This window comes from Pararge aegeria, chromosome 11, assembly GCF_905163445.1.
Source record: "Pararge aegeria chromosome 11, ilParAegt1.1, whole genome shotgun sequence".
NCBI classification, from domain to species: domain Eukaryota; kingdom Metazoa; phylum Arthropoda; class Insecta; order Lepidoptera; family Nymphalidae; genus Pararge; species Pararge aegeria.
In genome coordinates, this window is record NC_053190.1 from 4,557,400 (window position 1) to 4,584,474 (window position 27,075).

A 27,075-nucleotide genomic window follows, 5' to 3' on the forward strand; every position below is an offset into this window, starting at 1 on the left:
AATAAAATTAGTAGATCGGAGAGTAGAGGTTTGCGGACGTAAGACTGAAAAAATGTCGCCGTGTTGTATAAAACACATTGAAGTCTATTTAGGTTTTTATTTGTACCTACTTATTGTAATTGGAATACGATCTAGTTACGCTTTGTAGTAAGAGAATCAATCGCAACATTTGCTGCTTCTTTTAGCATCACTTTTACTACTCGTCGATCCTCGGTCACGCTTTCAATGATCAGCGTAAAATAGATCTTTTCAATGTTTGTCAGTCGGGAAAGTTTTGTTGCTATTCAATCGCGGAGTCTTTACTTACACTTAGCAACCGTGTCAAGTTTAGTAATCGTCACTGGAGTGTTATGTTCGCATCGACACAAAGATTACGTTACGTTATTACTCTACGTATTGTGTGCAGGAACTAATTCAAAATTAATTTACATATTTCAAGCAGCCTACTTTATAAGCGCAAGACTCTACTGACATTTAGGAAGACAGCTTCTATCCATAAGAAGCTGGCAAGAAGCTCTCTATTGCTCTTTATTTTTCATCTAAACAATCATTTTTCTGGAGCGGTGATAGCCCAGTAGGCAGGACTTGACTTCACTTACGGCGGCCGAGTTCGAATCCAGACCTCTAACATTTTTAAGCTATGTGCGTTTTAAGCTATTAAAATAGCTTATTTTATTAGCTAGCTTACTTAATATCACTTGATTCAACGGTGAAGGAAAACATCGTGAGAAAACCTGCATTATGGAGAATTCTCGAGCAAGCATGCAGGTTTCCTCGCGATGTTTTCTTTCACCGTTGAATCAAGTGATATTTGATTTATTTTAATCGCACATAACTTAGAGGTGCGTGCTGGGATTCGAATTCGACCCCCGAAAGTGAAGTCAAAGTTCTACCCACTGAGCTATAACCGCTTTACTTTTTTTTATTAAATTTTGCTAAGCCTCATGATCCTGTATTTACACCAGCAACTACGCTTCAGACCGGAACACAGAACAGAATGAAGCGGCATATAATCGTGGCGGTATTACTTCCCCCTGCTAAGTACTATTTAAAAGATTAAATAGTTCTGAGCACACAGAATTATTTAATTTCACAACTGTTTAGCATATTATTTTTTTTTTTATAAAACTATTTCGCATTGGCTATGTTAACGTAATGAAACCGGCACAGTAGCAATTGATTTCTGCAATTGCATAACTTTCAATTTTTAATTTTCACGGATATATAATTTTTAAATCCGGAAAGATTTTAAACCTACATTTTAATGCTTCTTTAAGCACTCAAATATAATTGCTTTTGATATGTCCGATTGTGTAACACTTACACCATGTTACAAATGGATATGATTTTTATGCGTTTTGAAACCTACTTCGTAAAGAGATATTTTTTTTTATCATGAGCAGCCAACGGTCAGCGTTTTTTTTCTACTTTCTTTTTTTATATTTCTTTTAGGATTCCATTCAGAGCTTCAGCCAAAAACTTTCTTTACCAGATGCAATTCAGAATAATGAATTCAATAAAAAAAACAGCATTTTGTGCTAAGAGATAGTAGAAGACTGAGTGATAGCAGTGGCTGTAGTGGCTACTACAGAAGCCGAAAAAGCCGACTGGCGTTACAATCTGTTTTAAATTTTTCGCGACTATTCTGAAATGCAATTGAAAAAATAATTAACACTTGATAGCGATGAGGATAAAAATACAATGTTTTAAGTTTTACTCAATAATGTATGGACAAAAATACTCTTTCTCTACGTTACTGCCAGAGTGCTTTCTGGCAGACAACTTGACACTTTGACCTTGATTAGGGATATGGTTACCAGGACAATATAACTGCCATACCCCCTAACAACTTCATCACTTTTCATCAATCGAGATTTCAGTCAAGAGCTAACTTGTAGCGAAATTAAAAAAAAATTGGCCTGATTTGTATCAAACTCGGGACCTAACGATCAATAGTCGAGCATGCTTACAACTATACCAGCGAGGCTGTAATAGCGTAACATTAATGGAAGATCCGTGTAGCATGGCATATTGAGATCAGTGGTCATTAGGAGCGCATATATGGTGTAACTCCTCCGCCATACATGTACGGCGTACGGTAGAGGAGTCACGAGTATGAATGGATCGTTAGGGAACGCATGGCTAACTGTTTCCGACGCCGCAACCTTAATGTTACATATTCAGCTATACGATGCGATGCACCCACCTAGAACGGCAATCGGATATCTTTTGTTTGAAAAAATTCAAAAGCCACTACGGTGTAAAAAATATAGATTGTTTTAAGTTAAATTTATATATTGTTATCTAACTTATCCATACTTAATATTATGCGGAAATGAGAAAGAACGTTTTTATTTAGTTATATTTGTTATTTGTGTATATCATACTACCTTTTCTTGTGTACAAACTACAACCTAACCCTATAGTCAAAATTTTTTTTCCTTTCCTTTGTTGGGTTGCCTGACAGAGATCGCTTTCGACACGCTTTACGTTAGCTTTATCTGTATGTTTGTAACTGACTTCTTTGGACTTGATTTTAACCCTCTCCAAACGGTCTGATTTCGCTGAAACTTTGTAGATAAATCGACCGATGACAATACACTAATTTGATAAAATTATACCAATTTTCAATTTAAAAATATATAATTTATATGATTTTTATTCTTTTGTAAATAAACTAAACTAACAGGTAGTAATTTAGTTTGGTTTTTGAAATATTAATTTTAAACTAGAAAGCCTAATTTTAATTCGATCAATCGATTTGATCTTTGGCATAGTTAGTTGAAAGGGTAGAGTGTAACATAGGCCCCTTTTTATTCCCGGAAAACAAACGGTTCCGACGGGACTTGTAAAAACCATAATACACGCGGTTATCTATCTATATCTTTATGTTATATAAAAATTCAGTTTCCGTATTTATAAAATTTTAACACAACGTACACATCTATACAACTTCTCCCAAAAGGCTGGACCAATTTTCTTGTTGTCCTTTAGATTGACAATTAAACCAGGTGGGTGGCGCTATTCAGTATCGGAGTGTATACAAAATAGCGTTAGAAACTATAAAAAGTGCCTATCAAATAAACATCAAATCATAATTTGGGAATTCGTAACTTCAGTTGCCGATCCAGATTTCGCCAAAGTAACTGCACTGCGTCTTTGTCCGGGATTATATGGTTATAGAGTGAAAAAACCTATAATTTAAGGGCAGTTAGGTCAGAGTGTCCAACCTAATTTCATGTATAAAATCTATAGATTAAAACACCCCTTTTTAAATAATTAAAAATGTAAAGGGGCCCCCTTTATAGGCTAAACAAGTAATTTTACAGCGCCTGACTTTTTATGGAGGTTACCTCTAAGTGGACTTGGATTGCAACTGTAAGAAAAGTTACTGAATACGGGGACTACTGTCATCGAAACTTGTCATTTCTTTTAATAAATAAAAAACACTTTAATCTCCCTTACTTTCAAATTAACTTGCGAGACTCCTTTACTCGTGTCGGATGCTCGGTCTGCAGTAGGTAAGAGAAAGTACTAAGTTTAGGTCATTAGTGTAAAACTGTCTCCATGCTTCGTTTACATATTCGGGGTGGCGTGCAAGTACGTGAACGAAACCAGGCCAGAAGACTGGGCCTAAACTAGAGTTCTGCGATGTTTTGGCAGCGGAAAGACATCTTAAGCAAAAGTTTCTTCGTGCCACAGATCGAAAAGATTTCTCCCTTCCTTTTATATTTATGTACATACTAAATCCATCATTAGCCTATTAACGTGATACTGTTGGGCACTCCTCACTCCTAGGACAGGAAGCTTAAGAGATTTACCTACCACCGAGGAATGGGGGTGGAATCCGCTAATTCCCTAACTCTGGGTTAGTACTCAGAAGAGCCAAATGTATCTGTAATGGATTTTTACAATGCATTTAGCTCGACCCGCGAATCGAACCGAAGCACAACGTGAGCTGTAGTTAAACACGCAACCACTGCACAAACGAGCCAGTTAATCATGATATCAAAAATGTTTCTTTGAAGCCTATATAAGAAATAATTACATATGTCCTAAGTAGGCAATGAGCCCAGACAAAAGCCTTCTCGTCCAGGCGAAAGGCATTCCGGGCGTTGATGTAAGATGCCTGCTCAAGATGTTTAACGTTTTTTCATCATAATATTATATTAGTGATTATACCCGGGATTATACGTCCCCTTCAAGGCACGGGGACGGACACCGCCAGTTTATAAACTTTAGGCTGGGCTCTAGGAATTTCTTGTCGGAAAATCCCTAAACCTTAGAAGTTTTCTGAATCTTTTCCAGTTTCTCGTTACCCGTAGTCGACCCACCCACTGAACCAGTCAATAGAGGGTAGTTCAACAGACCAAAAAAAATCTACCCATTTTGCTTCAAGGTGGCCACTTAAGCCGTATAAATTGTGACGTTAACTCTGGCAATGGTGCAACTAACTTATTCAGCTTGGTAAGACGGCGTGATGGCGAAATAAAGTGCAGACGGCAAGTCGCCTATTGTTTCTTTTCCGACATAGAATTAGCAGAGCGCGACATGAGGTCACAGATTTAACTCCTATGTTGGTACTTGTGAATCAGCCGTAGCTATTTAACGATCACGCTAAAAACCAGAGTGCTATAGTAGATTGTTTTGTAGCTAACTATTATCTTTGATTCTTCTTTCATAAAAAATAGAAATTGCAATTCCGACAATAAAGTCAACGAAATAACGATTCGTGACCGCTTCTTGTGGATACAGATATTTCTACAAAAGTGTTGCGATATATGCGACAATACAGTTTAAAAGTTCTTTGATTTTTTTCTTCAAATTACGCTAATACAAGCATATTGGTCTTCTTGGATTAACCGAAGCAAAGGACTGGCATTTATAAAAAACCCTATGTGTCTCCTAGGGATTAGAAACTAGAACTAAAAATAAATGCTCGTTAACTCGTACACATGAAACATTAATCACATTAGCATTATTTCAGACCACCTCTTTCCGTAAGTTATTTCGATAGTCAAAAAGATAGTATGCACTTACCTATGAAATATTTCGCATACGGTAACGAAATGGATTTGTGAACACAGACCTGTAATATATAATGAGTAAACATTACTTTAAATTACTTATTATAAAAAAAAATCATAAAGCAAGCAGTTGAAGTAACCCTTAACGTTTTTCTTTTTGTTCAACTTACTGTTACGAATCTAAAAGGCGTGTGGAGTCCACCAGTACGCTCTGGGCCAGTGTGGTGGATGAAGTCCTTCTCATTGCAGGATTTTAAACAACAAAGTATCAGTGATAAATTAATTCCTATCCTTACAGATTCCCTGAATCAATCTCCTCTGCATTTCAATGGATTATATTGGCTTTACGAACTATGCTTATAAGCATGATAAAATTATGACTCATTGACGATCTTTCCTCCGTCTAAATTTGCAGTTCACGTTGCCAGTATTATCTTTGCGAATATTATAAATTGTAAACTTGCTTGCAGGAGTTTTTATTATTCTGCCTCCTTTTGGTATTTGCTTCTTTTATTTTAAACTTGTTCGTGCCCATCTTTCAAGTTTGTGATTCATAATTTCAATAGATCTTAGTCCACATTGTCTAATTGTAAACCATAGTCTCACGATCACTTACGATGATGTCTCTTTTGTGTTGTGTTTTAATATAGTTGGGTTCTGTTGTCTCATAACTTCCTTCAAACTTTATGAGCTCTGTACGTGACCTATTCTGCGTCTTGATTTACAGTTTAAAATCCTTGTTTGTTATTGAAAGTTTCCCACGTTGTCTAATAAAACGGTATCCCTGTCTCCTCAACTTATTCTTTCTGTCTATCCATAAGGATAATTTACGTTAACCTATTATTATTATATTCTAGATCCTTATACTGTATAGATTCTATATACTAGAGGTCGGAACAGAAATGTTCTAGCCTTGATAAAATTGATCGACATTTGTTGAAATGTTAGTTGCTACCGTGTCAAGGTAATAGTGTACACAACATTTGGTCTGCAACGGAAGCAAAATCTAATTCTATTGAGTATTTGTATGTAACTCAGTTAAGTTAACTGTTCATATAAAACACTGTAAACATACGATTTCACTTTCCTAAGTTGGAAGAAACCTTCGTATGTAGGAAATATGGCTTGTCATTCTGCACTTACACTAACCCTGTTCTCAAATAAACGGTCGCGATAACGTCTTGTTTGGATTGAGGCTCGTTGTTAAGATGGAACACATACTTCATCATATGAAACCATTACTGGCCCACTACAGGACACGGGTCTCCTCCCACAATGCGAAGGGTTAGGCCCGTAGTTCGTAGTTGACCTCGCCGAATATTCGCACTAGGTGGACAAACGACATCATGACAAGCGATGATTGATGTGCACAACACCGTTATGACAAGCGGGACAATACCGTGTGAAAATTAATCGACCAGGAAAGTATATGCGCAGCAATGCCCATAAAGTCTAAAATAAACTATCGATTAATAAAACATAAACGCCACTAAACTTTTTCTAAAATGTAATAACTAAGTTTGATCAAAAACAATGGAATAAACTTTCCATATTTGGACTAGAATCTAATAAATTCCCTGCTTACATCGCCTTCGTGCCTTGTCCCACAAAACTAAGGTCATGCTACACCGGATGACCTACCAAATCCGAACGAAACCTGTGCTGAATGCCAATGATTGACAACGCTTTGATATTATGCTACCCGTTTGTTAGGTTACCAACTGAGTACAAACATATTGAGGACTATAACAATTTACCTTAAAGGTAGTAAGCGTTATCATATTAGGAGTCTCATAGTCAACTTGGCATAGTTAGTAAAGTCATAGTAACGGGTCTCATTTATTGACATCGCATTTATATAATGCTACCCGTTTTTAAGGTTACCAATTGAAAACGGACTCATTCAGAACAATCGAAAATTAGTTAGTAGGTAAACGTTGTCATTTTGTTGTTGCCCTAGTATGACAATGTTTGTTCATTTTGTGTCACAGTCAGCTGTTGTATTAAGTAATGTCATAGGCTTGTAGTACTAAGGAATCAAACAGATAAACATCAAAAAATACAAAAGTTTTAAGAATAGCTACTAATTTTAAAATTACGTCATTATACGAAGTAAGTAGTAAAGCTTTGTCATAAGTCATAAGTTTTAAGAATATCAAAGTAGATATATGTATAATAAAATCTTAGTTGTCGTTTTCTATTTTGCAGTGGATGTCTTTCTTCCACATTTATTACAATTTGTAAAAAGAAGTCAAAATCCTACAAAAAACATTTAAATGGCCCAATTGAGAAATAATTTAAACCGTTATAATTTTTTTAAAACTCTGTTTAATGCTATAAGGAACCATATATCATTTTTTCCCGAAAGAAATAGAGTCCAGATGTTTTAAATATACCTACTATCCGGAGAAAAGCCAATTTAAATGGTAACCCTACTACACATATTTTGTACCGTAGAGTTAGCACCTCTGTCTTTGAAAATTACCTATACAATTATAGCCCTTAACTTAATGCCAATAAAGAATAGTTGTATTGGCCTTTAAATACCATCTGTTCGAGCTATTGCAAGTGTTTCGACTGCAGGTGGAGTAGATAAACAAACCACACGTTTTTATATAAATGTATACCTATAACTAGAGGCGTTCCAAAAAGTTTACGCATTACGCATATTACTACTGAGTTAAAGAAATTCAATATATTATATCAATTTATAGCTAATTTTATTGTTCTGTACAACCATAATCCACTTGACACTCACTCATTATATCCTCTGCATTTTGGCTCCCTGACAGAGATCGTTTTTAGCGATAAGGCTGCCAATTGAGAAAGTATTAGTTAACTGTGCCGTTTTATGTTATAACTAACTGACGCGACTTTGTCCGCGTATAAGTCAACCTTACAGGATAGACATATGCTTTTTGTTAGAACTTTTAAAGAGGAACAACTTTTTCATACATGATTCCATCGAAACTTTTATCTTTTACGCAGCGCACGCAGCAGAAGCTCTTAAAAGGAAAAAAATATTGGTGGATTATCAAATTAAATAAAAACGTTAAACGTTAATTTTGGAAGATTTTTCATTTTATTATGAAGAATTAAATGAATTGTCATAAAGGTAGAAGCAGTAGCGTCAATCATCAGAACTTAGAGAAAATTTAAAAAAAATACTGCATACCTCCTTACGGCCATCTTGTATGGCGTGACGATACAACGCTATAAAAAATTCAAGGTCTTATTATACTTATCTTTGCGGTGCTAAAAACGAGTTGAATCATTTTATGAATCATGTAGGAGATTGCCGCAAAAACATAACAATAACCGAAGTGAACTACGAGTAGCAACTGAATGCAAACAGCATTCTTTCTACTCGCTCATTATTCATAACCACAGTACAATTTAAAAGGAAGTTTAAGTTTTTGTAATGGCGGTATTGCTTTCCGGAAAGAATGCATGCAAATTCGCGAGATATTAGCGCGGCTCTGTAAAATTTACGTACTGAAAACAAGAGGTAACGAAAACAGATAATAAATTATTATCAACCAACTTAGACTTTTTTTGAGTGCCAAGAGCTCTTAATGCAAATAACATTGAAAGATGTTTTCACATTAATTATCTGTTTTTGTCAACCAACGTTGCTAAACACCGATCGATCATTGGTACTGCAGCGTGTACCTACACTTAAGTTAAAAGTGCATCCCTCCCACTATATATAGCTAATATGCGAGCCACATGGTAATTATATCTACCCATTTCATAAATATAAAACAAGAAAAGGGAAGACATAATCATTTTCACGCGGCAAGCATGTTAGGCCTTCTAGTTTCAGCAGTGGGATTTTAATAGGACGGGGCTAGCTTTTTAACAGATTTCAAATGAGGAGGAGGAGGTTTGTATGTTCTCCAATTACTCGAAGACTCCTGGACCTTTTTGAAACCAATTGACCATCAAATTACTACGTACTTTATATACAGTTCGATATTGTAGTTATGTATTATTATTATTATTACGTATCTAGCTACTTTACATGTATATGCAGGGTTTAATAAAAATACCAGAAAGCTCTCGACCAGTAGTTGTATACATTATAACTAACAACTTTTGTTCTGCGTCTTTTATTAATTCGATAGTTTGTAAAAAAAAACAATATTTTACATAGATACTTATTTACTACTCTTTATTATCGGCAACAGTTAGTGCGGCACTACAAGTGCGGTCACTGACCCAATTTTGACTGATTTTCGAATCACATGTATTTTGTTTCACAGTGCAATGCCACTTTACAGGAATAAGATTTTTTTTTTCTATGAAATAAATTAATACTGAGTTTTGTAAAGTCGTAGAACAAAATTTGTTTGTTTTAATAGGAACTACTAGACCGAGAGCTTTTTTGGTATTTATTTTTAACCCTGTAAGGCCCTTTACCTTAGCACTGACTTTAAAGTATTTGAAAAAAAATGTTATTCTATTTGCTTTCTAGTTTTTATAACATATTTATTTAATTGTCCGTTTTTTTTCATATAAAAAGTCCCACTGCATCTTTGCAAATCGACGTTATCAACCATCGAAGTAGAACACACGCATTACACGCATATAATTTTTGATATGCGATGATTCAGGTTTCTATTTGTGGATTTCTCTGACGTCGACACCAGAAATCTAATTGGGCAAAACGATATCATGACGTGGATGTGCAGTTTATAAGTTGTATAAGATTCATTAGTCATCCGTTTGCAAATTATAAACTTGCAACGTCTGGAGCAACGGGAATTATAAAGGCCTTGGATTGGCTTCTCGTCTCTGCTTATCTGCCCCACATATGTAGCTTCCATCATTATATTATTTCAATTTAATTCATCATCAATATAATTGTAAGAAAATTGTATGTGAATTAAATATTAATTATAACCTATCTTTCTTATAAATTTCAATTTAATATTATTTATCCATCTGTTATAATAGCTTGATTCATATTTGCATTATCATGTTTAATAGTTTAAAAAAAAATAAGTTTCATACTTATTTTAGTTTTTATTTTTTATAACTTGAACGGAGATATAAACAGACCTATAATTAATTATTGTAATAGCACTAGACTGAATTTGTAATTCTTATGAATAAATAAAAATAATTTTTACATATATCTATTAAAAAAGAAGCAAAAATATCCCACGGCTGGAAGCAGGTCTTCTCTTATGTAGGATGAAGGCTATTAGTAAAAAGTCTAGTAGTACTCTTGGAAAAAGTTGGTGGGCTATTAACTGTAAAAACTCCAGTCGGATACTAAGACAGAAATCCCATTACCTTACAATTTTTGGCCCAATCTGTGGTCAAATATGTTAACCGCCTAGACAAACGAGGCGGAAGAATATCAATTATATATGAAACTAATAATTAAATGGATATCTTTGGCCCAGATTCATTCAAGCAGACAAGCTCACAATTCGCTCTGAAGGCCTTCACTTTATAAAAACATCGTTTCGGAATAAGAATAAGGAATTTGTAGGGAAGAAATTCTTCCGCGAAATTCCGTCTAGCAACATGTTTTTCGAGCTTAAGTTATTATTTGAGTACGTATTATGGCCATCGGTTTACCTAAACATGTGATTTTTCAGAAAAATAACCATTTAATTTGATATGTTTTCAAGCGCTTTTGCAAACAACAATATTTATATTAACTTATTTTAACATGTGTGCTAATAAAAGATTCTCCTTTGTATTATATTGGACACTAACACAAACGAAGAATATGCATTGCGGATAGTTCCATATCGCGTTACTGATAGTGGTAAAAATGTCATATGATACAAATGCAAATGAAGTGATTCCAAGAAAAAAGTACGGGGAATATTTGCAAAAAGTCCTAAACACTAATTATATAGTAGTTATTAGTATCTGCCTACGATATTTGAACTGGCTATATGGTTATCAACTGTAATCTACACGATTAAATAAAATACTACAGACAGAATATATACTTTTTATATTCCTCTAAAAGTTATTATTAACTGCAGTCTCACTATCATAATGCAGTCTACGATGGTAGCGGGCTAAAATATAAGGTGCATGGCACATATGTTAATACCGAAATTCTAAATCGCACGGCGCAGCGCGGCGGCACGACCGTAATCTGCCACCATACCATAGCACACCAGGGAAAGTTCCAAAATTTTGAAAACTTATTTTTTTTAATTAAATGACAATCAACAGGTTACTCTTATAAAACTAAACAAAAAATGAAAAAAAAAACATATTAATGTTATATTTTGTAGACCCTACAGTCGCTACAGGACTGATGTAAAACGGCATATACTAATTTCGGCATGGTAGGAGAGCCGTAGCTTAATTGGAAAAAGCGCTCAGGCCGCGATTGCCAGAGAGTCGCAGGTTCAAATCCTGTCGGTTCCGAAAATTTTTATACGCTTTTTAAATTTATAATATTGTAGAACCACTTAGAGACTGCAACAACTTGCGAATAAAACACTAGATTGTCAGTTAGAATGAGAAAAAACGATTAAGAAGAGAGACATGAAAGTATAAGTTGTAAGATCCATCAAACTGTGACATAAACTAGCCGGATCTAGTGCCGCGAAAAAAACCATACCTAATTAATCGGATCCGGGACATCCTACTTGTCAGGCCACGCCGGTTACCGCGCCACGAAGGTCGAGCTACCTCGAAAGCTAATATTGGCAAAATTAAACTTATAAAAATCTTGGTATAAATAAAAAATACTATATTATACTTAAGGATTCCTGATAATTTTGGTTGTCTTAGTTTATTTAAGCGACAAAAAAAATTCAAAAAAAGTTTTAATAGAAAAGTGTTCAACGTTCTGAAATTGAATCCGGTCATGTCATAACTACAACGATAGAATGCTGTCATAACAAATACGTTAAAGGAAAGGTAAATCCATTATGGCCGCACCTATAGAAAACTTGGGCACGGTAAATATATTAAAGCTTATATATTTACTGTGACTTGGGTGACGACGACGTAGCACTATACAACCATCCGAATTCCGTCTAATATAAATCAATGAAATACCAAGAATAAAATTCATATGAATATGAAAATAAAGCCCGTGATAATGAAGGTGATTGACTTTAGGCTCCAATTTCGGAGTACCAAGTTCGAATCCCAGCACGCACATATAACTTTTCTAAGTTACGTCCGTTATAAGTAATTAAAATATCACTTGCTTCAACGGAGAAAGAAAAACATCGCGAGGAAGCCTGCATGTCTGAGAGTTCTCCAGAATGTTTTCAAAGGCGTGTAAAGCCCACCAATCCGCACTGGACCAGCGTGGCGGACCAAGGCCTACACCATTGTGGGAGGCACCCGTGTCCTGCAGTGGGCCGGTGATGGGTCGATATGATGAAAGCCCGTATTGGATAGTCAGTTTGTCATAACGATTGCTTTAGAACCTTGTCTTGCGAACGTTCGCAACGACCTTCGGAACTGCAGCGTTATAGAACAGGTTGGGTCACTTGTTTAAGACGTCAACGCCTTTGTTACATATATCACAGAGTAGCTATAACTGTAAAAAGGTAAGTTTCTTTTAATTTTAAAGAAAGTTTATCATCATCGAAATCCATCAGAAATTTTATAGACGTAAGTTAGAGGACGGTTAAATAATATGCAGGAACCACAAGTTCTTACCTACCTATGTTAAAGTAATTAATTAGAATTCATGACTTCACGAAATTTGCACAAAATGGCGTCTAAAGCCTCCATATTGAATTTTATCAAAAATACATTATATATCCAGTGGCATTAGATTTTTCTCATTTTTCTATTTTATAGTAAACGTTTAGAACATTAGAGGTAATATAATTACTTTCTACTGCTAAAAAGAGTGGAGTAGTTCTGATGCATCGGTCGTGTACACGGTTCCTGTGTGTTCTTAATTCTGTGTGGTAAACGTTCCCAAACGTCACGCTACAGCTCGGCAGATGTAGTCAATTACAAAACGTTGCAGCTGCGAACACGATGATAATTGAGTCGGCACGCGCATAACCTGCTCTGGGTGGTGTGGCTTTATAATCTACATATCTAATAATAATAAAGTAGTATAGAGTATTTTTTTTCGTTTGTTATCGCATTTGTTAAAGATCTAACCATTTTAATAACATATCTGGCACATATCAAATTCTATGTAGTCTTCAAATGTTAAATTGACGACCCTGGCGCAGTGGTGAGTGCTGTGGATGTAAGTGGGAGGTCCTGGGTTCGATCCCCGACAGAGCGAATTTGGGAAATTATAATTTCGGAATTTTCTCTGTTCGGTTCAAGTAGGTACGATATCGCGTAAAAACGATTAAGGGAATAGGGGTTGTATATAACTGGCACACCCCTAAGAGGTTAGATCTTAGACTGCATTATCACTTACCAAATGGGTGAGATCGCAGTGCTAACTTGTAGTGAAAAAAAATCTATTACTTATTTCAATATTTGGCAATGATTACCAGTCTACTATGCACGCGGCATACTTTGCGGACTACATTCTTTTGGTTGTATTTCAAGTTTTATCGCTTTTGTATCCGGGCTAGTAGAACGCGAACGGCTACTAAACTGAGGCCGCTTCTTTCTTAAAATGTATTTAAAAAATATATTTCTTTGAATGAATGAATGAATGAATGAATACACTTTTATTGTACACCACATAAACATAACAAATTAACAGTAAAAATTTAACAAAAGGTATACAATTTGGCGGCCTTATCGCTACTTGAATATACTTAGTTAATATAAATAGTTAAGTACCTGTTGCCCGCGACTTTTTGTCGTTTTTTTTTTGTCCTCGCGGGAACCCTAACATTTCCCATAATAAAGTTAGACTTAAATATCCATATAAATGCTAATGCCATAAAATGTTTTGTGGCATATTACCTAAAAAGCGGCGATAGCCTTGTGGTTAGGACTACGGCTTCGACTTCGGGGGGCCGAGTTCGAATGCGTACGCACGATATCTTTGAAGGAGAAACATCGTAAGGAAACCTACATGCCTAAGAGTTCTCCATAATGTTCTGAAAGGCGTGTGAAGTCCACCAATTCGCACTGGGCCATCGTTGTGGATTACGGCCGAAACCCTTCTCACTGTGGGAGGGAAACCCGTGCCCTATTGTTGGTATTAAAATGTATACCCTGGGATGCAAGCTATATATTAAATGCCGCATTTCATCAAGATTGGTGCAGTATAAAGGTTACAAACAACTTACTTTTTGATATTAATGATATTAATTTTCCATCTTAAAGCAATTAAAGTCATATTATGAGATAAATTAATATCTTGCGAAACGTTTATTAGTGTGTTATTAATAATTACATTATAACTTAACGACTTGCTCGTTTGATATCGATGTATCTTGTGGTTTTGACAGAAGTGACAGATTTACGAAAATAATAAAATGTAAAAAAGATAACCATTTGTTTATAAAGTTAGACCTATTTTTACCTTATATTCGAGAGGTCATTAACAATAATTATGGGTGGTTAAAATTATTTTTTTATTTATTTTTAGCTGCCACCATAATCGGAGAAGAATGGCAGATCTGAATTTTATTACTTTACAGTATCAACTAGACTATTATAACCATTTTAAATACGCTTACTTAAATAATGACGAGAAAAAAGAAAAATGTATTAAAGAAGTAAAATGATCTCTTTGCCACGACCATAACGATAAGTTCGTAGGATGAACTGGTCCTTGCGCGTTATTTCCAACGACCTCTTAAACGACCTCGAAAATAAGGTAGGTGACTGACATCACAACCTGATATATATTATACATAAAAAAAAAAAAAAAAATATGGACAAACGCTGCGCGCCGCTTGCAGATTTTGCGTTTTGTATGAAGACACCTGGTTGTCAACCTGTCAGAAATCGCAGTGTATTATCTTTAGGGTTTCCGACTCCACTTTGGAAAATCGGAACCGTTTAAAGGTCCTCATATTTGTCTGTCTGACAATTATCAGATGTCCATCCATGTGTCAAGTTTTTTTTCTCATTAACTGTTTTAGAGCAAATTTGAATATTTGAACCTAAAAAAACACAGAATATGTCACGGCCCTGTGAAACGCACTTTCATACTAAAAATCTCATTTACTGATCATCAAATGGTTAAAACCTATTATATACCTACATGATATCCGAAATCTATTTCGTCGGCTTAACATCGGTGCTATTGAGATTAACTGCGCCGTGTGTTTTTGTGGCTAATTTTATTATACAGAATAAAAAACTATGAACTAGCTAAATTTCGTTACTCAAGATGCGCGAAGCTCGCAGTTTTTTTTACAGTGGTGGTTTGAAAACCGGATCCGTTTTTCTGAATACGGGCGCAGTTTCCGAACTTAAATTATATCGGTACTAGTGGAGCAATCCCTCAGTACGAAACAGAAAGTCTCTCGCATGTGTCAACAGTTTTTGCGTATAAAAACACTATAGGTATCGTCTGTTGTTTTGCTTGTTTTCGTACATTAAACATACAGGGCAAGGTTAAGAATTTTTCCGCCTGTATAAATATTTTTGTCCGATTATGGCGATTATTTTGATTTCATTATGTTTACCGTCAAGTTAGTTGGATGTTTGGTATTTGGTAAGAACCTAATAAAGGTGTTTAGAGCTAGAAGCTGGAATATCTCAAGAAACACACATGCAATCTATGCAAAAGTTTTACTAAACATAGCCCGGATTCTTGTGGCATCTGTGACTGTGTTATCACCTCTTTTTACAAGAACTGTCGAATATTGATGTGAATAATGATTCATAAGTAAAAATCTAAACAAGGAGATGATAAGAATGTAATAGAGAAGCAGGGGTGTTTACAAGAAAAGTTCGAGGGTAATAGATTCGTCGGATTTTCGATGTTAATTTTACTATCTTAAAATGCATTGTAGTGTGGTGTTGTAGTTTTTTGTCTTTATAGATATGTTATGATTGAGGTTAAAAATTCGAGGATGATAAAAATCAGCGACGATTTAAAACTGAATACCATGTCGTACTAAGAGCGCTCTCTTATGTCCTTAAAGGTCTTATCTGGGTGAACTTTTTAAGATTGCTCTGCACCTCGTATGGCGATTGACAAGCGCTTTCCGGTATCGGCGAACAGATGTCTTATTTCTTTACTGGGTGACACTTTTTTGTGCCTATTTCTTTTCTATGTATGGTGGATGGAGTTGTGAATAGCTTTTTACAAATATTACTAAGTTATTGAAGGTGTGGTTTAAAGTGCGTAATGCTAATCTCCTGAGATGCATTGACATATCCGCCTGCAGTCTATTTTTCTCGTTTTCCTAATCCAAAGGTTGCTTGGCAGAGATCGCTACTAAGCGATAAGGCCGCCTTTAGTATTCTACTTATCTCTTTCTGCTTTATTATTTTAATTGTAGTGATGTGCTAATAAATAGTATAAATAATATAAATAAACATTTAATATACACATAACAGTAAGTCACAGTTTACCCAGATGCATCTTTAAGTCTACTAATGTTTGATAAATTACGACATCACGTTATCTTTCAATAATCTGGGCCTTTGAAACTCGAGTGAGTAGATTGCCCTTGATTGCAAACTAACCTGGTAGTTAGTGATGATGCAGTCTAAGATGATAGCGGGCTTACCTATTAGGGGGAAGGCATTTAAGTACGTTAGCCTCCCATAGACCATCCAGACTAGACATATTACTAGATGTGTCCCGTAGTTTCGACCGCGTTTAAGTTTAACATAAAACGTATATTTGACCTCAATTAACAAACGAAATATGTATCCTAAAAAGACCGAACTAAACGTTAATCAGATACTTCATACTTCATACTGATATAAAAGCCTTGAAACAATTCTTCAGCTTTATAAAAATCTAGAAGATGCCTGGGACTTTAACTTCGTAGAATTTCTGGTATCCCGTGGGAATACGAAATGTTGTCCCAATATCCAGCTACAAGCAAAGTTAAAAGGCAAGAATTAAAAAACACCAAGTTGTAGGAATATAACTTGAAAGATTTGGACTATAACTTGATAAAGAACAATACTTGCTTCGACAGCTGTAGAATTCTGAAGGTATATTCTCTTATAATTTCAAATTTCTACTGTACGGTTTAGGCTATAGGTTGTCTGCCAGTCAGTCAGGACAAAACCACTTAGATTACTTATTCTGTAACCTAAAAGTTATATCTATAAAGTTATATGTGTTGGCTAAAATTCCCCTAAGGTTTCACAATCACTAAGCGTTCAATTAACAAAAAGTAAACGCGATGATAGGTTGGGCAAGTTTACAAACTTGGCTGAAACTAGTGAACCGGATTCGCCGACCGTGGGTGGACTGGTCCCGAGGTACCGATTTGTTTTTCTAACGCCTCCGTGTGTAACTGTACCTGATGCTTACCGTGCGTCGGTATGTCAATGGGCCCCTGAAGCCCCGTTGCTTCCTCTATTGCGACATTGTCTTCATTGATCGCTTGAATTTAAAAGTGCATGAAGGTGGGAATGTGAAAGCTGCGAATAGGGATTTAACAGGCATAAATTGTTATGTATCTTTAAGTTTTCACCAACCGTACCCATCATTATACATATTATAACCTCAAAAGTAGGGTATTTGGGTATGATTATAAAAAATGGGTCAAGTTTCAGAAAAGCTTGAATCAGATCCCGAATTAGAAAAAGAAATTTATGAAAACGTAACATAAGAGATAGCTGATAGATAAAAGTTATACTTACATAATGATTAATTTATTTGTATTGTATATTTATGTAAAATATCAACCTGTGATAAACTAGCGGCTTTACTCTCGATTTGCCAGAGTTCGATCAACAGCACGCACCTCTTAAATATCACGGCTAAAATGACTGATTCCTAAGGATGTCTAGAAATCATCGTCTAGAAATCTGCAAGCTTGAGAATTATCCGTAATGTACTCAAAAGCGTGTGTAGTTCACGAATCCGCACTTACCAGCTTTTTGGATTATAACTGCCTAAACCTTTATTTATTCGTAGACCCGTACCCTGAAGTAGGCCGCTAATCATGACCCACTTCTGGATTTGGGACGCCTTTTGTAGGGAGTTCATAATGCCGCATTATAGTGCCGCTTGCGACCTTTGTTCTCCTAGTTGAGGGTCTGCTTTCGCTGCATTTACGTGCGATGGTGCCATTCTAGCACCTTGGAACACCAAAGTTCATCGGCTTAGCGACTTATGTACCCCATATATTACTTACTGTCCGTTAGCTTCGCAACTCATTGACCTATGTCGGTAACTTTAGTTCTTCTAAGGGGTCTTCTAATTCCCGATTTGATCACGAAGAGATAGATATTCTGAGCATTTCTCCCGCTAAGTGACTCTCAGCCTTCCAATTAGACCCTTACTCGTAGTAAGCGTTGACTTTTCGCAGACATAAATCCTCACTGGCAACACGTAATATTCAAATTAGGGCTTCAGGCTCTGAGGTATTTTGGACCAGGAGATGTCGCGAAGTTTCCCGAGGCCGAGAGGGATTGGTTGGAAATTGTACCTTTCTTACTGGATTGTGTGTCCTAGGTATACGTACCTACCTACTCGTCGACAACTTCGAGCACAGTGTTTTCAACGATTACCATTATGCATTATATTAAAATATAATAAAAATAATGTATTTAATATTCTCTTTAAATAAGTTAATTTGTGCAATAAAGACCTTATCTATCTATCTTTAATAATAAAAAATTTCACTCAAAGAGTTAGAAAATAATTTAAAATCACCTTATTTTGTAATCAAAACACCTGATGAGCACGCACCCATTATTTAATGGTACATAATATGCTAATTATTGTTTTACAAGGTTATCACCTTTTTTGTTGTCTGTGGTTAAAATTATTAGTTACAGAAAGTATACGAAATACAGAATTCTTTAGTCTTACTAGGTCGACTGTATAATGTCTAATAAATAATATTCTATTCTTATACATAATAAATACATTTTTCAAAGCAAGGTGGTGAGATTATTTTTTCATTTAAATTGCGTAATCATTTAATTTTAGGTGGCAGTAGTTGTACTGTTAAATACCAACTCCCTTTTGCATCCACCCACCGCTCAGCCCGCAAAGGCAGGAGAATTTGCAAAGCCCCCGATATTTATTTACTTACTTGTTTCTAGATAATGTTCATTATGTTTTCACTGTGCTTTCTGCCTGTATCGAAACTAAGAAAAATTTTCCCGTATTTAAAAAAAAAAATTAAAAAGCCGTCTATCAGAAAAGTATCCAAACTGTATCCAAAGTGCGAAATATGCAAAAATATAAAATAAAAATATTCTGCAAACTGCATAATGTTTTCTAAACAGTCTCGGCATTTCTAGCTTTGCCGGAATTGTTCACATTTCCAGTAAAATACTATTGATTTAAGTATGGCGTCTTAATTGATTAAATTTCATTGTTTGTTAAAGAATAGAACCGGCAGTAAGTAACTGAAAGTACTTGTTAACTATTACTATTGTTTGTAAGGCGATACTAGGTAAGATCATTCGTATAATCGATTAAAACATACCTACCCCATTTCTATATGCTGTATCGGTTTTCTAGAAAAAATTACTGTGGAAATATTTTAGAAGATATTCTAGTAAGATACCTGTCTCACTGATGAGAATAAAATCGCCTCCTTAACCCCCTATACTATTCATTCCCCCTATACTGGTCATTGAATTATCATAAATTCAACTTTTGAAACAGTACGAACTGAATTAAAAATCCGTCTATAAAACATGTGAATTTATGTTATTCTACGCTTTATGTACATGTGTGTGGATGAATAATAAGTGAAAATAATTTAAACTGCTCTAAATTCTTTTGTTTAATTCATTATTTTATTGCGTGCCTAAACTTTTTTACTTAACCTTTTGGTTTTATTTTAGTAGTGAACTTATATGATAAAGATGGCAACGAAACTCTTCTGCGACCTACATACGGTAAAAGCTATATTATTTCGGTAAGTGGATGTAAAGATATAGTTAGTATTTTTCTATTTATCTCAATTATCAACTGGTCTACCTTAACACCAAATAACACGACCAGTGGAACTATGGGTACTTGTCTATCCAAATCAATGTGCTGTAATGATTGTTTAAGTTTTTACAGGGAGGTCCCCTGTACCATATTAATGGTTTGAGATACCATAAGAGGATTTTATACATATCATTGTTTTTTTATTTTTATTATTTTATCATATAAAATAATGAAAAAAAACGACCCTTTTTCTTATTCTAATTTCTTCCAATTGAATTCATTAATATTAAAAAATAAATTTTTATAACTTTATCTACCTGATTATATTATTTTTCAGACGTTTTAGCCCGATTACTCATTTTTCAAATAATATAAATATCAATTGTAGAAGAGATGCGCATTCAACGATTGACCCAAAAGATATATTCCAAGCTAATCCAAAAATAATAAAAACATTTTGGGATCCTGAAGGGATATTCAAGGCTCTGCATACATTTAACTATCTCCGGTAAAACTTAATGTTAAATAGAGTAAACTCATATTAATTTATAAGCTAGAAAAACATAAAAAAAAACTCTTATTTGCTGTTGCCATTAGAAATGTTCACGTTAATTCAATTTATATTAATGATATAATATTTGCACTTGATTTTGTAGAGTGCCTTATATACGAGAGAGTCTTATAGAGATAGCGCCTGGTGAGAAATTCTCTACTTGTCTTAAAGGGAAGAAAATCCTTGACGTTGGTTGTGGGCCGGGACTGCTCTCAGAGGTAAGTCCGCCTAAAACTAACTGACGTACTATTGTTTATAAATAAATAAATAAATATACTACGACAATACACACATCGCCACCTAGCCCCAAAGTAAGCGTAGCTTGTGTTATGGGTACTAAGATGACTGATGAATATTTTTATGAATTATATATACATAAATACTTAGAAAATACATATAAACACCCAGACACTGAAAAACACTTAAGGCTCATCACACAAACATTTTTCCAGTTGCGGGAATCGAACCCACGGCCTTGGACTCAGAAAGCAGGGTCGCTGCCCACTGCGCCAGTCGGCCGTCAAATCATCATCAATTCGTACGCTAGTCGAATTGTATTGTAAGAATTAATATTAAACTATGTGAACTTTTAAAATAAAATATGCTTTTTAGAACTATACATATTTACTTTACGGAATAATCGTAATAACCTTTTTCTAAAATTATCCCGTTCACGTTTTTGCTCGTGAGACTTGCGATTTGCGTTAAGTTGCGTCCACCCAATAGATACGTTGCTCAAATGTGTCAATTTTTGTTGCGTCATTAGGATTTGAACCAATCTCGTAGATCTCGTGATCCGAAGACCAGCTAGGTTGTTATTTGCTAAAATACCAAAAACGATCTGCTTTATTCAGCGTAGGGAAAAACTTAAAAAGGGAAGATTTCATTGAATAAAAAACATGAATAGAATACAAAAGTTATCAATAAAACCAAAGTTCAAATATTCCGTTTTAGGGATTGGCTAAACTTGGGGCTGAAGTCACTGGTATAGATGCAAACAGAGAATTGATTGAAATGGCTAAAAACCATGGCTATAAAAACAAACGCTTAGCCAACAATTTGCCTAACTATATTTGGACAACTATTGAGGTAAGAATATGTCCCACTTTTTTACTCTTATTTAATTAAACAACTATGATTGACATAGTGTTATTTTTATCGGCAGCAAGAATACCAGAACAGATAAAGTTGATTTATATGGTACATTCTTTATCATTTGCTTTCCATACATTCAAAACTTATTTCAGGACCACAGTAATACATACGCTGACAACTACGACGCGATAGTAGTCTCTGAAGTTATAGAGCATGTTGCTGAAAAGGAATTGTTTGTAGAATCATGTGTACGCGCAACTAAACCAGGTGGAAAGCTATTCTTTACGACGCCTAGTAGAACACGTTTCGCACAGTTCTTTATAATATTTACATTTGAAAATATTCTGCGAAATTATCCGAAGGGTGCCCATCAATACGAAAAGTTTATGAGACCGAGCGAGCTTCAATTTATGCTAGAAATGAGTAAGATTATTAAATTCTAAGAAGGCATGCGTTATTTTCAGGTTTGCTTAATTCAAGTGGAGTATAACTTTTTAAGTTGGTACATTCAGCTTAGTCCTATATTAATATAAATAAATGCCTATTGGTGAGTTCGTCTGCCATTGTAAGAATATAGTGTGCTCCATTTTGATCTGCGTACAATGGCAGACGTTATGAAAGAGACGTGTTTCAAGGCCACTTCATATGAAGTATCATTTTTAGATCAAGTTCTGACAGATGCGCACTTCCGAACTGATTTTATATTCTTTGGAATACTTTTATAACAAATAAATTGCAGCTTATATCATTATATCTCATAACATTGGTGTTATTACCAGATTAGACAGTTTATATGAAATCTTTCTTATATAAAAAACCAACTTGACAAAATAAAATGTGATTAACAGAATTAACGTCAAACAATTCTCGTCTCTATTATTCCAGATGACTGCTTTGTGGAATCAATAAAGGGCTACTTTTATTACCCGTGGGGCAACAATTGGGAGTGGACTAAGAATAAAATGTTTAGCTTTGCTATTGAAGCGGTCAAATCGACTTAAAATTGCAGTTTAATTTGTCCTAATTGGACATCATCAGTCTGTGTGAAAATCCCTTTTTCACGTGGGGTTCAAAAATTTTCACACTTTTAACGCCCTTTTAATCAATTTAATACAAATTCGTAAGATGTCGGATTGAATTTCAGAGTTTTCTTTTTGTCTTTTCTTTCCCATAGATAAAGAAGGCACTATTAAATTTTATCTAACCTCTGAATACTTTGGATAAGTTTGGTTATTAATTGACTCATTCCCGATATACTTCGGGTTAAGTTAATCCAAGACACGCTATAACCAAAGTTTTATTTAAATTCGTTTAGCTTTTTATGCGCGATTGAGTAACAATTATATCAACATCTTCAAACACATTTTCTGTTTAAAAAATTAAATAAATTAAATAATTCAATTGTTTTATATGCAGTTTTTGTTTTCCTTGATGAAGTCTTATTATACTACATTAAAATTATTGGTAAATGTAAGGGATTCCTCACGATGTTTGCTTCACCGTTTAAAGCAAGTGATATTTAAAAATTGCTTAAATTCAAAACGTACATAACTCCGAAATGTTATTGGTGCGTGTCGGACTCGAACTCGGTCTTCACCAAAGGTAAGCCGAAGCCTTACCCACTAGGCTATCATCACTTCGTATGTTACAATACTCTATCTATATTAGTGGTATCTAGTTTACTTTACTTTATAGTACTTCTTTGTACCAACGCCAGTCACCGTCTCTAGGGACTTAGGGCCTTGCTCCCACGTGCTCTTGGCTAATTTGAATTCAATGCGATGCCTGCTAACTTAATTACTTATTATGAAACACATAACGAAGAAAGTTTCAATGTTTTGGTATCAATTCCCACATGTATTCTTGAATACACATCATCTTTATTGATTAAGATGTTTTACCTTAAAAGCACATACTCTCGATTGACAGTTGGCAGTTGATATTGATACCGTCCTGCTACTTCTGGATATCCAAACATTTCTGACGTCATCACGCTTAAGACCGTGGGGAATCAAAATTACTACCAGGGACTTATGTTCACAGATTTGTTTAGGCTTGTAATTTATGTCAAGTGGCACAAGTAAGTCGTATGTAGCATGCAAGTCACTTAACAAGTGTGCGTTGTCATCATCATTACCGTATCAATCGATGAACGTCTGATACTAGACATAAATGTTTTCAATGGTTTTCCTTAATGTTCTGTACTCATTGTGACTACCGCCCGACTTCCACCCGCTTCTTGATGACGCCCGGTGAGTTAGTGCGGGGTCTAACAACGCTACGTTTACCGATGCAGGGTCGCAGTTCCAGCACCTTGTGAACTCCAACGACCATTAATCGTCCGAGCTATGTGCTATATGCGCTTTATGTTAAGTTAACAAAGAAAAATGCCATTTTTTATAGGAATAATTGACGGACCAAGCAAATGGAAGATGGAAAACGACCGTCATTTTACGTTATGGCAACACTTCACATATTCTTGTTCCTCCGTCCCCGTTCTACCACAGAATAGCGAGGCACCGTGAGCAATGGCATCCTTATGTGGTTGATATTCCATCAACACGCATGACTCGTTTTTTACCACATTTCTGATACGTACCGCTAGAATGTAGAACGCCCTCCTGGCAACTGTGTTTCCTGCCACGTATAATTTGAGTTCCTTCAAGGCAAGAGTGAATAGGCATTTTCTAGGCAAGCGTGCTCCAAACTAGATTCATCATTGCTTTCGGGGCAAACGGGCATGATTGTCGTCAAGCGCTTGGCTATCGTTAATAAAAAATAAATAGAAAAAAAATAGGTACGACCATTAAATCAGTTGGTTCTATGAATGGTGGCCTTATCACTCTTGTATACCTTGTATTCGCGCAATAGCCATTATCCAACTGTAAAGAGTTTACTTCAATTGTAAAATGGTATTTTACTAATTGTGATATTTCTAAAGTCTGCTTGCTGTAATTGCACATTAGCAACATAAGGCGTGTTTCGAAACAGTGCAATTGTGATAGAGACACTCTTACAAATAATTTGTGCGGCTTACCGAACTTACCGCAAATAACAATACGATCAAGTAACAGTAAGAAAATTAAGAAACTGTAGCCTAAGGACAAGATCTTCTCGCAGCAATTGAGTAGTTTTTTGGAAAAAAAATAATCTTATCTGCACTGTTTTAAAGCTAAAATTTGCCGACAAAAACTCGGGTTTTTAGTAAACGTTTGTAAAACCAAAATCAGAAGTGCAGGATTTGCAACTTTAAAACGAATTAAGTCCATTTTATTTTTTCAGTACGGAGTTTGATATTCGAAAACAATTCGTTCCGATTGCGAGCGAGAAAATCTTGTTTAGATATATTAGAGTTATGGTCTACAATCGATAAAATGTTCCAAAATGTTTAAATGTTGTTAAACTTTTATTTTTCGGGTAAAAAATAAATTCAAAATGTTATCCCAGAGCATTAGCTAATAGTATCTAAGATTAGTACGTACAGGAATGGTTTCGATTCAGTTTTATTAGAAGTAAAGACAGATATACAATTTGTAGGTTTTGTTGGGTGTTAAAAATGCGTATCCCAGTTGATTTTTTCCCACCCACATTTATTGTTTTGACATTCTTATTTTATAAATAGGAATCTTTAAGTAAGTCGAAGTCCTTAATCGTATGCCATGACTCGTAGCTATTGTAAGATATATTTTTTTATGTATATAAGTCTTTTAATTTATAAATGATTTTTGCTTCGCTATATAGTACAACGCATTACCAGTTTACCACATAGTTGTGTAGTTTATTAACACACAGTTGTGTTGTCGGCGTACGCGCCATTTATTTTGGCGTGATCGCTAAGCTTAATGGCTACCTCCGACAGGTAGGTCTGGCAGGACTGAGGTATACCCTAACTAAAACCACTAAATTCGTTTATCAAAAAAAAGATACCATTAGCGTTTACTGCATAGCTTCCTGCGCTTCTCTTGATGTCGTTCGCCACCTAGTGGGGGGTCTACCTCTACGCTTTCCGGTTCGACACGTGACTGTTCCTAACACGGAGTAAGGATACTATGTAGAGGTCTGACGAAGACGTTTAAACAGAGCAATCCTGAGTTAAGGTCTGTCGGTACAAGATACAAATTCAAATAAACCATCTAAAGATTATGGATTAGATTGATATTGGAATACATGAAGATAATGTTTAATCAAAATTCAAAATTCAAAATTCATTTATTTCAAGTAGGCCTAATATAAGCACTTTTGAAACGTCAAGTCTGTCTGTTTGTAGTGATTCTACCACCGGTTCGGAAGGCAGATTCTACCGAGAAGAAGCCGGCAAGAAACTCAGCAGTTGCTCTTTTCCAACATCAACAATTTACATTTTGCATTTTAACATTCATTTTTCTATCTTGTGAGAGCTGAAAGCGGAGCCGGAAGCTTCCAAGCAACCTTGTCATTAAAAAAAATCATTTCGGCAGCTACTTTATATCTTAATAATCATGTGTAATAAACCATACAATATTATGCTTTTAACGATGTTCTCAATCAGATATTATTATCATAAGTATAAGTAAACTAATAACCTTGTAAATTCTATGGAATTGCCAAATTTCTTAATACCTGCTAAGCACGCATAATCATAAATTAAAGTTACTATGCCCATTACAGTAACGTCCTTTTCTTTTCTTTGATGTTTAAAAAAATATGAGAAATAAGCAATTTTGTAATATGACTGGGTAAAATTATTATTTAGAAATTATAAAAACCTATTTCTGTTGAAGTTATCATTTTACCATCATTATGTACTTTTTACCATCAAATTTGTCATGGGTAGTGGGGTGCATACAGGGTATGCAGATGATATAAAATTTAGAAACAATGTAAAAATATTGTAAGAGTTATAAAAAGCCTACCCTTGAGTTTTTATAGCTTGTACTGGAAATTTTCTTCATTTTATATCATCTGCATACCCTGTGCACACCCTCTATGCACGCTACTGGTCATAGGTAAACGTTCTACTAGATCACTGAAATGGTGGAGTCACAAATTTGGTAATTCAGAAGACTTTTGTTTATGAATAAAACAAAATTTAAACTACAGTCTTGAGAAATAATTTTCCAAATGAAGTTTTAAAAAAGATTTAAGTAAACTTTCAGATGTAAACTTTAAATTCGGTTGTTAGATGCTAATTCGGTGGTAAAGGCTCGATACCATCAAATAGAGATAAAATGTGAGTTTATCTCCTGGGTTCAACAGATAAAATAAAGATGACACTAATCAGGTGCCATACTCAACCCAAGAGGGCTTTCTGGGTGGTGGGTGGAGGGTGTAACGTTAAATTGGTTGTTAACCTCTGTAGTTTTTGTTTTGAAGCTGTATCCTGAAACGAATATTAGAAGCATAAGCTTATAAGATAAAATAATGATAGTTTTATTTAGCGGAAACCCTGA

General features: G+C 35.0%; 2 protein-coding genes across 2 annotated transcripts in view; both read left to right on the forward strand.

The window, feature by feature from the left end:
- Positions 1-27,075, forward strand: part of LOC120627598 (anaphase-promoting complex subunit 11) — an 86,882-nt gene that overhangs the window by 37,189 nt on the left and 22,618 nt on the right. The gene's annotated exons all lie outside the window — the stretch shown is intronic.
- On the forward strand, positions 19,885-22,963 carry LOC120627602 (ubiquinone biosynthesis O-methyltransferase-like). The gene is made up of 6 exons (XM_039895615.1): positions 19,885-19,981; positions 20,336-20,506; positions 20,655-20,769; positions 21,506-21,640; positions 21,799-22,069; positions 22,532-22,963. The coding sequence occupies exons 1-6, from the start codon at positions 19,920-19,922 to the stop codon at positions 22,645-22,647; spliced, it is 870 nt and encodes a 289-aa protein (XP_039751549.1). The 5' UTR covers positions 19,885-19,919; the 3' UTR covers positions 22,648-22,963.